Genomic DNA, 15,723 nt, shown 5'->3' on the forward strand with positions numbered 1-15,723 from the left:
TGCATTTGTTTTGATCTTGTTACTATTCAGTAGCATATTTAGGGATGGCTGGGGAGCTCAGATGTGGCAAGGCTTCCAGGCTGTTTGTGGTGGAAGCTTGGCTGGCCTCTCTGTGGCTCTATTACCTTCTCTGTTTCCTTCAGCTATCCTCATATTCATTTTTGATGCCCAGGGCAAGGAATTTTGGCCACTTTGAGAGAAAACCATAATACCTCCAGAAAAGCAAGTATTTCTTTCTTATATTGATAGTATTTCCTTCAGCAGTCACTGATCTTCTCTCTTGATATATGGACTTATATACATGAGATGTGGCAAAGGCATATCTGCTGTCAGTACGAATGTTGGTTGTAAACCCCTCTGTCAACTTCAAAACCTGAGGTGGAGCTGTCAACACAGTCTTTTGGGCTGAAGTGCCTGACAGTACAGGAGGGGCCCAAACAACAGAGTCCAAATTTACCACTGCCAACACTGCATATCTGATTCTGTCCTGGATGAAGCTGCTGCCATAAAGATGGTGCACTCTACATCTTGGCTGAGTATGTCAGTCAAGACTGGCCTGACGTTCTTTCCATGCCACAAATCAATAAGAAATTATACTGTATATTTGAGGATAGGTCAGATAGCATGGGGACTTCATTTAGGTCATATGATGGGTTATATCTTTTGTGAGGGAATTCAAAAGTAGTACCTGCAACTTCATCAATCTGGAATTGGACAACCATTATCAACATTTTTGATAAATATGCCACTGGTCTATTCCATGGGCTCAATTTTTGGTGAGCACCATCTTTACTATCCTTTATCTTTCATCAGTGTACTGGTAGGACAGTTTATGTTCAGAATGGCAAGAGCCAGTGCCTCCAACAATGCTTTTTTCAAAGTCTTAAAATCAATGTCTATCTCAGTGGTCTATTCTATCTTAACTTCCTGTCCTTTAGTGACCTCATATATTGGTTTGACTATCTCAGAGAACCCTGAAACCATGAATCTGCAAAACCCGACAGATCTCAGAAATTCCTATACTTGCCTCAGAACTTATAGAACCGGCAAATAAAGGATGGATTGTATCTGGGCGTCTGACAGTGTATTGCCCCACCCCTTGAGTATGTACCCCAGGTAGGTCATTTCAAGTTGACAACCTGACACTTCTTAGCATACATTTGGTTGCCCAACTGACTCAGCTCCTGTAGCACATGTCATATGGACTCCTGACATGTCTCCAATTTAGGCAAGCTACTAGGGTAATCCCCATTCGGGCCTCTCTGTACATTGGGTATTTTCTGATTCAGACTGGGATGGCTTCAGGTGCACCATAACTGAGGATTGATAATGAACAAGTCCCACTGGGTTCTTTTTGTCCCAGACCTCACGTATTTCTTCCATGAACCTCTACAGGTAAAGAGAAGCTTCGATTTGTGGCTGGGTTAAAGGAATAATTTGTACCTTCATTCAGTCGCCAAAGTGAGAGCATGTATTGAGTTATTTATATGCAATCATTTAACTCCCTGTGAGTCAAAATGTATTTGGGATCCACTTTGGTGAGTAAATGTTCCCATTAGGGAGTGTGAGCACCCATAGACAACCATGAATGAGTGGGCAACTGTCCTAATACCAAGTTCATCTTTATTTGGTTAGTCCAAGAATAGATCTTGGTGCCCATTGCCCCTGTATCTATGGTGATTTATTTGAAATTAAAAGAAGTGCCTGTTTCCAAACACAATGTTTTACCCCTGTGCCCAGACTTTCCCCTTAACTTTTGGGTTATCCATGGCTCAGTGAGTGCCGTTGATCCCCAAGGCACTCAGTCATATAGTAATTCCTATATGAACTTAAAGGAAGTTCCTTACAAGAAAAAACATCCAGGCACTGAAGATCCTGACAAATATCAGCGGAGGTTTGTTTAAAAATAGCCATGTTTAAAATTCAGATGACAGCAGATGCTGGCAAGGATGTGGACAAAGAGGAACACTTTTCCACTGTTGGTGGGGTTGTAAACTGGTACAACCACTCTGGAAATCAGTCTGGTGATCTCTCAGTAAATTGGACATAGTACTACCTGAAGACCCAGTTATTCCACTTCTGGGCATATACCCCAGAGAAGCTACAATGTAGAACAAAGATACATGCAAAACAATGTTCATTGCAGCTCTATTTATAATAGTCAGTAGCTGAAAAGAACCCAGATGTTCTTCAGTAGATGAATGGATACAAAAATTGTGGTACATTTACACAATGGAGTACTACTCACCTATCAGAAACAATGGCTTAATGAAATTCTTAAGAAAATGGATGCATCTTAAGAAAATAGAGAATATCATCCTGAGTGATATAACCCAGTCACAAAAGAACAGACATAATATGCTGTCACTGATAATTGAATTCTAACCCAAGAAAGCTCTGAACACCCCAGAAAAAACTCACAGACTATATGAAGTTCAAGAAAAACAAATGCCAAAGAAAAGAAAGAAAATGAAAAACCATTATGCTTAGTTTTTACACACCAAGAAAACTTTGACTATTTCCAGGTTACATCTTGTTTTACATTTACTTTATGCTTATTGTAACTAATAAGATTTTAATGCATACTATCATACCTTTAAAAAATCAAGTACTGACAAAAATGTATTCATACTTTTATGCAAAAATGCTTAAAATCTGTACATTTCTCTTTGTTTTTTAAAGTTGTTCAATTTAATTTAAAAACAAAAAGAAAAGCCATGTTTGCCACTGAATATTTTCTCTTGTTTCCGGGTCAAAGGGAGTGTATGTCCTATAGGCTTCAAAACACTCTTTCTAAATATTCTCTAGTGCTCTCATTATTATACCTGGTTTTCCTTAGATAAATTTGTAGCCAACTAGCTAGCAGCTTCTCCGAGGCCCACTGAACAGAATCTTGTGGTATACTCCCACAGCCTCTCACATCTTCAATGCTATAGAAATCCCAGCTGGGTACAGTCAAAGTTAAGGCTGATTGATAATAGCCTGGACTTGGGTGGGCAGTCCATGTGGTCCCTGAACCAAATTAGGAGCATCTCCCTATTATCTCTTCTGTTGTGAGGAGAACCTGGAGCAGTTGCTGACAGTTATCCCAGGTAGGTTGAGGGGTCAGCATGATTGAAATTAAAAGACCTATAAGAGGTGAGAGTCTTTGATAATGGGGTTGAGGGTGTTACAGCTTCCAATTTTAAAGGTGAACATTGGCCAATGATACATCAGACATAAACTATTTCAGAAGTACATTTTGTTGTTCAGAAGACTGAAGGAGGAAGTTCATAGAAGAATCAAGCCTCTGGGCAGTACAGCCTGAGTGTGAGTTGAGCTATTAATGTGAGTCAGGGAAGTCAGTGTGGTCAGGTGATCCTCCTTTGTCTACAGTTTGTACAGGTTGATCTTGGCCTCATACACAATTACTTTCACCTTGTAGATTGTTAGGGGGATGCAAAGTTCCCTCCTCATGCTATAGTTCTTCATAAGTGGACTATTTATTCCTACAACAGATGGTTTGTTTGCTGGGAATAATAACCAAACTTGAATCTCCTACAACTTAGAGGAAATCTTTGAAATGTCTGAGAACCAAACCAGTGAGGTACTCTGTGCCTGTACCATCTTAGGGATCAAGAATATTATACACAGGAACAAAAACCACAGAAAAAAACACACAGAGAAAAGTACAGACACAGAAAGACAGAAACCATAAATAAAATACACACAGACAAACACAGAATAATGTTCCCAGGATAGCAAAACCAAAAAGAAAAGGCTGTTTTTGATGGTCTTTCTTCCTGTGCAAGAAAGGTCCACAAACACACATCTGATTCAGAAATCAGATGAGCACTACCAAGTTTTACAGAAGAGGTTTAGGTTTGTCCTCCATAGTCCCAGGCATGCTACCAGAAACCATGCCTAATCTGTCCCTCTTGGACTCTAGATTGAACCAGAATAAGAAAACTCAAAATTGACAATTGACAAAACAAGAAACAAACTTACAGATCAGTAAAGAAAAGAAAAGAAAAATCTCAACAATTTGGGTCAGAGGTTTTCAGCAAATAACAAATGACCCCCCAAATATAAGGGTTCAAAATTCATTGAAGAACAATATCCCATACCCAAATGTTATGTCGCAGACATGCAGCATTCAGGGGTCTGGCATACAACAGCGGTTAAGACAAAGGTATGCACTTTACAGGGTTAATTTAAAACCTGCTAGGGTGGGAGTGGGTGGCATTTATGTTACTTTCCCTTGAACAGTTAGTTGGATCTGTCTCCAGTGCTCTGGGTAAATTTGGGATTGGTCAAGATTCTGAGAAAATTTGGGGTCTTTTAGGGAATTTCTGATTAATCGTTTGGGGTTTAGGTTTGGCTTAGGCCCAGTTGGGTGCAGCTGCTGGCAGTTCCTATGAGAGGTAGTTTTTTTTTTTCCTGCAGTTGACATGTTTTGGACTTTCTAGTTCTGGGCAACAGAAACTAAGACTATGAAGTTTAACAGCTTTAAAGGTTTAGGACAAGATTGAAGAGTCAGGAAAAAGGTCTGTATTATTTACTAAAATTAAACATGCCCTTCCCCAAGAAAAACTTTGATTTTTGACAAAATTGAATTCAGCTGTGAGTAAAATATCAGGTGACATAAATTTAAATTGATTCAAGATTTTTTTAAATGTTGATTGGTTCCTTGGCTTTTAAAAATGTTAATTCAGAACACAATAAATGTTATTAGATCTTTACAGGCAATTTCAGCTCCAATAGAGGAATGAATTAGAGACACTGATGATGTAAGATAGCATTGTTATTGTGCTAATTTGATACAATACATTTCTAAATATAGTTGTAAAGTTAAAAATGACAGATGGTTTAATTGTGGTTAGCAAGGACTATAAGCAAGGCATCCCTAGAAACATTGTTTTTGTTCTACTTTTGTTTTCTTAGAAATGATCCAAAGAAAAGACCTGAGCCTTTGGAACATGCTGAAGGTGAGGAAATCTGGCATTGGACTAATAAATGCAGATGAAAAAAAAAAAAATAGGGAACACAACTCTGCAATCAGATAATGCCCTAGATGGCATTCTACATATTAACTTCAATCATTACCTGTTATGATCAGAGAAACACAGTCACAAAGATATTTTTTTTAATTTTAAAAGACTAGCTCTGGAGATTACCAATGTCAAACCTGCTCCAGTAGCTAAAACAGAAATTACGACAGACTAGAAAACAAATAGTTTAGCAAACTGTTATAAATGAGCAGAGGCCAAAGGTAAAAAATACAAAGAAACAACATTGAGATTGAATGTTTATTAAACAGAGGAGAAGATCTAAAAAATAGGACCATCAAACTCCTGGCAGTCAGAGAGTCTGGCTTATGAAGTAACTAGTCTACTTCTAAAAATTGTAACTTTAAAAAAGTGCAAGATGGGTATTGAGGCAGAAGTAAAAATAGGTAAACTAAACCCATATATAGCTAGTAGAGCCATATATACATTGGGGCATGGTTAGTTATAGCAATAGAAAAAAGATTAACATTCCTTAAATAACAGAAACAAACCAAAAACTAAAGACTACCCCTCAAAAATATTAAAATGCATTATCAAGAATAATCACAACCTGTCCAAGTTGTCCAAAACAAAGACATGGCAGGTGTTGGTTTTTCAACAGTAACAACACCAGTATATAGTGGCTAAGTAATATCTCTGTCAGAGTGGGTCAACATCCTGGGACAAAAGAAAAATTACAAGTGGATTCTTGATAGAGGAATGACATGAAAGAGCCAAAATGATTTCAGTCCCCCAAAACAGGTGTGAACAAAAATTTAAGGTAGGTAGGGAGGAATCCTTATATTAGTGAAAGTCACTGTTCATTGCTTGAGTAAATCATGAAAGAAACACACACACACACACACACACACACACACACACCACATCACATCACATAGCAATGATATATCAACATTCCACCACCACTCAAAAAAGTATAACAAGATACAAGGTATCAACAACTACTGGCCATTAATAGCTCTCATTATCAGCAGTTTTGATTTCCCAATAAAGACACAAAGTAACAGAGTACATGGAAAAAAAGGTTCCATCCTTCTGCTGATCCAAGGAATCTAAATCAACTGAAGAATAGAGAGCATCTCAGAGTAACAGCTTAGAAAAATAATTTTCCAAGCAAATGGACCTAAGAGGCAAGATACTATAGAAATTCTAAGATATAATCAAACATAATTTTACAGAAAACTAATCAGAAAAGATAGGCAGGGGCATTACATACTCAAAGAAAAAGGTCCCAAGCTGACATTTCAAATCTCACCATGTGTATGCACCAAATCAAAGGCACAGTTTGCAAGGGAAACACTACTCCTGTTTAAATTGCATGGTGGCCTCATACAGTGATAGTGGCAGATTATCAGTAAAAGAACATCAACCACTAAATATCTCCCCATTAAAACAGGCCCAGGACATGATAATTTTTAAACAAAATCCCAGAAGGAGTTTTTGCTTCAAATTATTTAAATGTAAAAACAAAAGGATCATTGCTCAATTTCTTTTATGAGACTACAGTAACACTGATACCCAAACCATGGATCATTTTCCCTTATAGTCTTTAATACAAAAATATTCATTAAATACTTGCAAACAGATTTCATGAACACATTAAAATATCATTTACAACAAAAGTAGGCTTTGTCTCAAGATATGTAGGGATGCTTCAATATATAAAAATAAAAATATTAAAAAATATAATTGACCACGGAAACCAACTGAAATGGAATAAATACAAAATCAAAACAAAACTAAACAAACAAAACCTGGAAAACATGATCATTAACCCTGGTTCAGGCAATGTTTTTTAAAAGGCACCCCTTTTTGTTCTCAAGATATTGGCAAATAGCTGATATACATAAATATAGTTATGGTAGTATATAACAAGCCCATAATCAACATAAAGTTAACTGGAAAGAAACTCAAAGCCCAGTTTACAAAAATCAAAGCAAGTCATGATTTTTCACTCCTTTAGCTACTGAATAAAACAATTAAAACTTTAATTAGAGCAAAAAGGCAAGTGGAAATCAACATGAGAGAAATTAGAATGTTGGAAGAAAAGATATTTATTTGAAGATATCACACATAGTTAGTTAAAAGATGTACATCTAAAATAATACACATGTTACATCATCTATTATACTCAGTCCAATGCAGAGAAGTTACTCAAAAAAAAAAAAAAAAAAAAAAAAACTCAGTTGGGCTGTGGATCAGGCCAGTTTTATCCCAGTTTTCAGGACATTAGACAAGACCATCAGCAGGGTAGATGTCAAATAAAGTGTCCCAGATTCCAGTGCTACCCTTCTTCCACCCACCATTCTAACATAACTTATAACATTTATCATATAGCAGCTGTTTTGAACCCTGAGCCACCATGCTGTCTTTCCCCAGATTCAATGTAAATGTTCCAGCCATACCATTATCCAAACAGAAGTCACAGGTAACAATGCTGGTTGTTGCTATTGGAAGACATGTAGGTCATACCTATGCAGCTCTTTAAAAACATTATATGCATTTGAGCAACTAAACACTTTGTGTAGAAGCTTCTGAATGGAATGCTTGAGCCACCAAGTGGGGATGTGACTCCACCACCAACTGCCACCCCAAGGTCTCACAGACCTCAGAAGCATGAATTCTAATGAAAACCAAGGCCTGAGTCTTCAGCTTCTCTGTGCAGTAGAGGTCAGCAAGGATGAGTGTGTGTGCAGCATTCTTCACAGAGAGGTTCCTGCAGAGGGCATCCTCGCACATGACCTTCAAGTCCTGCAAGCAATACTTGTCAGCAGCTGCTAGGACACCAGTGGCCAAGGAGTGGCAATGGAGGTGTGGTGCCTTCCCTGTGTAAATAAATCCCATCATCTCTTTGAAGACTCTGGGATCCAGGTCATGGATCTCAACTCTGTTCTTTAGCCTCTCCTCCATCTCATGTTCAAACATGGCTCTGAAAACTGGAGAGCGAGCTGCTACAATAGCCTTGTGAGCCCTGAATTCCTGGCCAGCTACTACCAGGCTGCAGTCTGTGAAGAGGGACTTCTCCCACAACTCCCCTAGATCATCTGTCAACATGTGCCTTGGATCTTTGATTGCAGGTGGCCTGTTTTGTCCAGGCATGCTTAAGAACTTTCCTACTATGCTCACCTCACAGCAGAGGGTGAGATGGTCTTCAGGGAGAAGACATCTATGCTGGGAGAGGAGGAAATCTTGAAGGATGAACTTTTTGAATCCCCAGTCTTGGTTTTGAATAAAGCTGAAGACACTGGCGCTCTTCCTACTTTGACATTTCTCTCCTTGGTCATTTATTATCCAAAACTGAAACTTGGCCCAAATTGGGCGATCTGGACGACTGAGCAACATCAGGTAAACTGACAGGTAATCCTTGCTTTCTTCATCAATCCCATTTGGATGTACTCTCAGACACCATGTCACTTTTTTCTCATTGACCTCTAATGAGAACGCTGGGCTTGTAATCTTTTTCCGAATTTCCCCCATGAAAAATGAAAAGTTGGTAATGGTCCACTCGTAGCACAATTTGTGAACACTGATATCTGTGCAACCCCAGCACTTGGCTTCCAGTTTCCCTGACATTTTTGCAGGAGGCAGTTTGGAGGTTAAAGTTGATCTGAAAACAAGAACAAGAATTATATCCCATAGGATACAATTATAGATACACTTTAGATGTTAGTTTCAAATTCTCCTAAATTTCACCAGATATGATGTCAGAAAATTGTATTTCTATGTACTTTTTTCTTTAGGCTTCAATATTTGTTCTACTGAAGACAATAAAGATGGGTAGTGATTGGAGAAACTCTCTGTGTGTCACTCTATTTATGTTGCTATCTCTTATTCTCTCTCTCTCTCTCTCTCTCTCTCTCTCTCTCTGTGTGTGTGTGTGTGTGTGTGTGTGTGTGTGTGTGTGTGTGTGTATCTCTGTGTGTTTGTGTATGTGTCTGTCTTTCTTCCTCAACTCTAAGTCTGTGTTATTCTGTGTGTGTTTATTGAATCTTAGGTTAATGACCACCAGTGATGGCTACTTTATCCAACTTTGGTAGAGTTTACCTTTGGTAGAGTTTGAAAATTTTCATACGTTTTTATTCAGATATTTCTTATATTACTCAGGGTTCTTTAGAGTAAATACAGAATGAATTTTTTTATGAATATATAGTGGATCAATGAGAAAAACCTGAAAGGTGAAGTCTTAAGACTAAAGACAGCACTTAATTGTATTGAAGTCTTGGGTGAAATTCAGTATATGCTGGGATCCTGATGAAGTGTATTCTAATGACAATAAAGAAATGGGCTTGTTAGTAAGATTAGAGCAAGCATGCAAAAACACTGATTCCTTCTTCTATGTGGTTATATATGCCTTTGACAGAAGGTGTGATCCAGTTAAGGTGTGTCACTTAGTCCCAAATTTGTGATAATGTTTGTGTTTCCCTGCCTCAAGACTCATATTAAATGTGTGTGTTTTTCTTTATCCAAACAGGATCTGTTTACTTCAACTTAAGCCCAAAAAATTTTAAAGACCTTTTCTACAGTTTTGTATGTTACCTAAGCCCATAGATAGTCCAGACACCTATTCAGGTCACCTCCACTACCAAAACCACGTTCCCTAAAGTGGTGCCCTGGGGTGTGAGCAGTGGGGGTCTGAGTGGTTCTTCTTTTTTTCTCAGGGACCACTAACATTTCCCTGACACTACATACCCCCTTAGAAGCAAAGGAGAGAAGAGAGGGGTACTGGGATGTACAAACATTTGGGGTGTGAATAAATAAAATAAACAGTGAGGACAAAAAGCCACTGCAGAGAGAAACAGAAAAGAGGAGTCAGTTTTACCAAGAGAGTTTTTTCAGACACATGTTTGAGGGAGAACAATGAAGACACATAAGAGAAAGAATGATTCAGAAAAGGAGAAGGAGCCAGAAGATTGTAACAGATGGTCAAAGTTACTAAGAATACAAGCAGAGCACTTCAGAAAAAAATTAAATAACCCAGATTGTATTAGTCACATTGGAAAGGAGATTTAAATCAGCCAGCCAAAGCTCAGAAAGAAGTAGGAAGGGAGGGCTGGAGAGATGGCTCAGTGGTTAATCGCACTGACTACTCTTCCAGAGCTTAATTTCAGCAACCACACAGAAAATTACAACCATCTGTAATAAGATCTGAGGCATTATTCTGAAGGGTCTGAAAACAACTATAACGTACCTATATATAATAAACACATATCTAAATAAAAAGATAACTAGGAATTGATTTCATTCAGCTATAAATCTCAGAGTCTAAAATCATTTTAGGCATAGAAGCTTCTACACTAGGTATGTGATGGCATGTGGAGGAAGAAAGCCTCAGAGATGTCAATGAATAGATGAACAATAGTTACTTTTACAATAAACCTGTTAGAAAATCAACTGCTCTGGAGGTAAGTTTGGTATAGGCATCTTTAGTTTAGACAGCAGTTTAGACAGAAGAATCCAGAAACTGTGAAAGTTGTGATACTAGTCTTTTGAAGTCTCTGATGTTATTCTGTGGTTCATCCAACCAAGGTCTTACAAGAACATGATGAAGAGGCCCTGGTGCTAATATTAGCAATAAGTCTAATGAAGGAGTCAAATTTCAGAATGAATGTTTAATTTTTCCTAGGAATAAACATTGGGGCCAGATCTAGAGGAAATCAGGGAGAGGCAGATCCGATTGATTCACTGTAGTTGTTACTGTGCCCTCTAGACTGTGAAGACATGAAGAATTGTAGAAGTTCAAGATGTAGGCAGAGTTTTACACTTCATTTTACATAAGGACAGTAATAAAAAAAACCCTAATCTTTAATATCTGTTGAACATAAGCTGTAGCCCTTGGAAAATAGCAAAATTTGTTGCTTTTCAGGACCAAGGGTAAGCAACACAATTCCAAGTTTGAAGAGGACAGAATTCACCACCTTATTGGCTAAGGATGTTGAGCTTTAATTCTATTGGCTAGAAAGACTCAGCCAGTTGAATCTGAGAATTTTCTACTCAAGAATGGTCCTGTGGGTGGAGAATGGAACTCAGCCTAGCTTTGACCTGTGGCAGGAAGCTGGAACCTGGACTGGTTTGGCTGCGGGCAGGTGGATGTAAGGCTGGCAAGAGTCCTTCAGCCTTATCTTAGGCATTATGAGACATTTAACTCTCTTGGTATCCTCAGATTGACAACAGTGTATGCCAAGTCTGAGCACCGAGGTAATGCAGTGGAGCACTGTTTCTCAGTAGTTATCTGTAAAGTTTTGTCACTGTGACTATATCTTCTTTAAGACCTTGTGGTTTGGATTGTAACTGTTATGCTTTGGGAGTTTCTGTCTCTCAAAATAAGCTTAAACATTAAAAGTTACATTAAGCAGATTTCTGAAAAGACTGAAAGCAATTATCTATTAAACATATCTGAGTCAATTAACTTGAGGCAGTGATCTTTAACTTTTTACTGTTATAATCTTTAAATTAATATTAAAATTATTATTCACCAAGGCAAGACAGAAATGAGAGAATCTAAATCAGGATGTAGTAAATTGAGGAGGTAGAGAGGTAGAAACTGCCTATAACAAATGTGATTAAGGGACTGTCATTAAGGTGGCACTGAAACTACAGCCAGTCATGTGACATGCTTTAGCTAAGATGGCACTGAAGCAATACCATAGGAAAACCTTATCTGCCCACAAAAAGATGACAGACACCTTTACTCCAAACGAGAAGTTGACTAGGTGTTTGGAAACATTCCTCTCAGCCTGGGTGGAAGCAGCAGAGATGAGCAAAGCAAAGTGCCATCGCCCCATGGTGTTAGACTCAAGGTACAGGCTATGCCAGTTTCTCTCTGACATAGGGTACTATGTCTCAGGAGGCACAAGAAGGAGATAAGTCACACATCTCCAGGCTCCTCCAGCTTGGGGTGTTGCATAAGTGCTGTTTGGCCTGGAACAAACAGCTCCTGCCAGTTAAGAAGCTGGCCACTAACAATTATCACATAGTCCAGAATTTACTAGAGGTAGGAGGTAAACTGTTGAGCAGCTGACATCCACCCTATAGTGCCTGACCCCTACACTATGTTGAGTTCTTTTTCAATTTCCAGACTTTGGTACACAGTTTTAAACATGAAAGATTCTTTCTCCTGCCTGTTCTTGGCACCTCAAAATCAAGAAATCTTCAGCTTTGAATAGAATGACCCGGAGGATGGGACCACCTTTGAGCTGCCTTGGACTAGATTATCCACGTTTGGATCAATCCAGCCACCTTGCAACCAGATCCAGACCTCCAGCCATGACAGCACTAGTATCAAGAAAACCTGGCAGAAACCCATGGGTGAAGGAAAGACCTCTCCCAGCAAACCCTGCCAGGACCAAGGCTAACTGGTTTAACAGATCAAGGAGCATCTGGAGAGGTTTCAGTAGTTGAAGGTGCTGGTGAATTATTAAGCCAATTCCAGATTCTTCCTTATATGCTTGCTCCTCTAGAACTACCCCTGGTACCAACTTCTCTATTGGTCCGGGTTCTCTAGAGTCACAGAACTTATGGTTAGTCTCTAAATAGTAAGCAAATTTATTGGTGACTTACAGTCTGTAGTCCAAGTCCCCAGCAATGGTTGGCAGCAGCTGTTTGTCTAAGAAGAAGGATGTAGAAGATGCTCAGTCACACTAGGCAAGCAGGCACAGAGAATGAGCCTTCCTTCTTCCAATGCCCTTATGTAGGTCTCCAATGGAAGGTGTGTCCCAGATTAAAGGTGTGTCCCAGATTAAAGTTTCATACCACCACACCCAGATCTGGGACTTTCTTAGTCTCAGATGACCCTGAGCTCAGAGATCTCCTTGCCTCAGTTTCCTAAGATCCATAGCCTCTATGCCTCAAGATCAGGATCAAAGGTGAGCCTCCCAATTCTGGATTGTGGTTCATTCCAGATATAGTCATGTTGACAACCAGGAATAGCCACCACACCCTGTAACCCTAATCCCTCCAGGACGTTTGTTATTAAGGGTTGCTGGATTTTTGTGAAAAGCCTTTTCTGCATGTAATCAGATCATTATGTTTGTATTTCTTTCAGTGTGTTTATATGGTGCATTGCGTGTATTGATTTTTGTCTGAAGAACAAGCAGTGTATCTCTGCAAGGAAACTGAATTCATCTTCTTGATGTCATCTTGGATTTGGTTTGTGAATATTCTATTAATTGAATTTGCATTTGTGTTCATAAAGAAAATAGGTTTCTAATCCTCTTGCTTTGCTGGATCTTTGTGTGATTTGGATATCAGGGTTACTGTGTTCCTCTACATTGTATGAAGAAATGTTTCCTCTATTTCCATTTTGTGGAATAATTCGGGGAGTACTGATATTAACTCCTTTGTGAAATGGTTGTAGAATTCTGTGCTAAAGATAACTTACCCTCAGATTTTTTTCCCCATGTGGGGGAGTGAATTTTAAAGGCAGGTTCAATTTCACCAGGGGATATAAGTCTGTTTAAACTTCTCATGTTTACTTAATTTGATTATGGTAGGTTGTCCCTATTGAGGAAATAATTCATTCTTTTAGAGATTTCAATTTAGTGGAATGCATGTTATTAAATGTGTCCTCAGGATTATCTGGATTTGTTTGGTGTCAGTTGTTCTATCCAGTTTTCTTGTTTCTAATTTTGTTAATTTGTATCTACTCTCACCAATTTTTAGTTAATTTGGATAAGGGTTGGCTGATCTTACTGACATTCTCAAAGAATCAAATCTGTTTTATTGGTCCTATGTATTGTTTCTTTGTTTCTACTTTATTGATTTACACCTTGAGTTTGATTAATTCTGTCTGTATCCTCCTTTGAGTGAGTGGGGTTTTTGTTTGGTTGTTTTGTTGTTTGTTTGGTTGGTTGGTTTTTTGTCTCTTTGACATAGAACTTTTAGGTGTGCTTTTAAGTTGTTAGTATGAGATCTCTCCAGTGTTTTATGTAGTCACTTATTGCTATGAAATTGCCACTTTGAACTGCTTTTACTGTGTTCCAAAACTCTGGGATCTGGGTACACTGGCAAGAAGGCCGTGGCCAAGTTTCTTTGATTATCTCCTGTGGAGTCTGTTGGCCAGATGCCAGGGATTTTTGTTTCTGGTTCTGGTGTGTGTGGGGGAGGGGAGACATACACTTATTTTTTGACATGGGACAGACTGAATCTACTCTGTTCACCATCCTAGTTACCTGTTAGAGAAAAGTTAGGAAAAAAAGAGTAAACTAGTCAGTCTGTTCTATATGGTCAATAAGCAGGCACTCCCTTGTATTGTAGACTCCCTCTCTCCTTCCCTCACTGATGCTGCATGGCTGTGGACCCTCCACTCCTGGTTCTCAGCATAAGGAGGGGATCTGGCCTTCCCCATTATGTCCTGCTGGGCTTCTGTAAGATTTGCTTTCCCATGTATGGGCACTGGGCCAAGCCTGCCTTCTCAGCTCAAACTCCAGAAAGACCAGCTTTCGCTTAAAAAAGAAAGAAAAAAAAGAAAGAAAGAAAGAAAAGAAAGGAAGAAAGAATGAATGAAAGAAAGAAAGAAAGAAAGAAAGAAAGAAAGAAAGAAGAAAAGAACTGCAGGTCCCTGCTGTCTTTGGTTGTGGACCCATACAGCTGCTCTGGACAGAGCCACTGTGGATCAGTGCAGCGCAGAGCTAGGTAGTTAGCTGGACCCATCCATTGTACAACCTGGAGTCAGTGGCACAGTAAGGAGCCAAGTGTGCATATTGGCCCTGACTGCCAGGGAAGAGAGTTTCCACTTGGGGGTTGGGGGGTTAAAGGAGTGGTATGGGCTCAATTCCCCAACGAGGGGTAGGGTAGCACTGGCTGAAAGCTAAAAATCACAGCTATTTCATTAATCTCACATTTCCACATTATCACCAAAGGAAGTCTGAATCAGATCGTGGGCAGGATCGAGAAGCAGGAGCTGAATCAGGGGCCATGGAGAGATGTTACTTACTTGCTTGCTACCCCAGGCTTGCTCAGCCTGCTTTTTTATGGAATCCATGTCTACCAGCTCAGGGATGGCACCACCCACAATGGGTTGGGCCCTCCCCCTTGAAGTTGCCTTTAGTTGAGAAAATGTCTTACAGCTGGATCTCATAGAGGCATTTCCTCAACTGAGGCTCCTTTCTCTGTGATGGTTCCAGCTTATGTCAAGTTGACACAAAACCAGCCAGTACATCTACTTTTAAAAAACTGTCAACGTAATGACTTTTGCTACTGTCATTAAGTTATGATATGCTCTGTAACCAATGCTCTGTCACTCTATCTTGTCAGAAGTCTAGATATTATTTCAGTGACATTCCCCTGACTTCAATTAGCTGGACTTCAATTCGCCAGAAGGTAAGGAGCGCTTGAAACTCTACATCAGATCTCAAGGGGGTTGCAGAATGACCCACAAATTGGACAAAGATATGTGAGGTAAAGCAAAGACCACGCAAGTTACCCTTAACATTCTAGAGCAGCTCATGGGGGCATCCCTCCAATATGCACCCTATGACCCCAGCAGCAATGATGACAAGCCTATTGTGACTATGCCTTTTATAGACAAGTACAGGTGTCAGGGAAAAAAAAAGGTTCAGAGGCTAGACAGACTATGAGATAAGTCATTGAGGGATTTAGTGCAGGTTATTGAGAAAGTTTACCTTAACAGGGAGACAAAGGAAGAGAAGAAGCACAGAAAGAAAAAGGAAAAATGTAA

At 39.2% G+C, this 15,723-nt stretch overlaps 1 protein-coding gene across 1 annotated transcript; it reads right to left on the bottom strand.

Annotated features, from left to right (window-relative positions):
* Positions 1-7,559: 7,559 nt before the first annotated feature.
* Positions 7,560-8,621, bottom strand: LOC308420022 (TD and POZ domain-containing protein 2-like; the record flags this gene model as incomplete). Its single annotated transcript, XM_080915983.1, has 1 exon — positions 7,560-8,621. The coding sequence occupies one exon, from the start codon at positions 8,619-8,621 to the stop codon at positions 7,560-7,562; it is 1,062 nt and encodes a 353-aa protein (XP_080772109.1).
* Positions 8,622-15,723: the final 7,102 nt, after the last annotated feature.

The sequence above is a fragment of the Micromys minutus genome (assembly GCF_963924665.1).
Source record: "Micromys minutus genome assembly, chromosome: 4".
Lineage (NCBI taxonomy): Eukaryota > Metazoa > Chordata > Mammalia > Rodentia > Muridae > Micromys > Micromys minutus.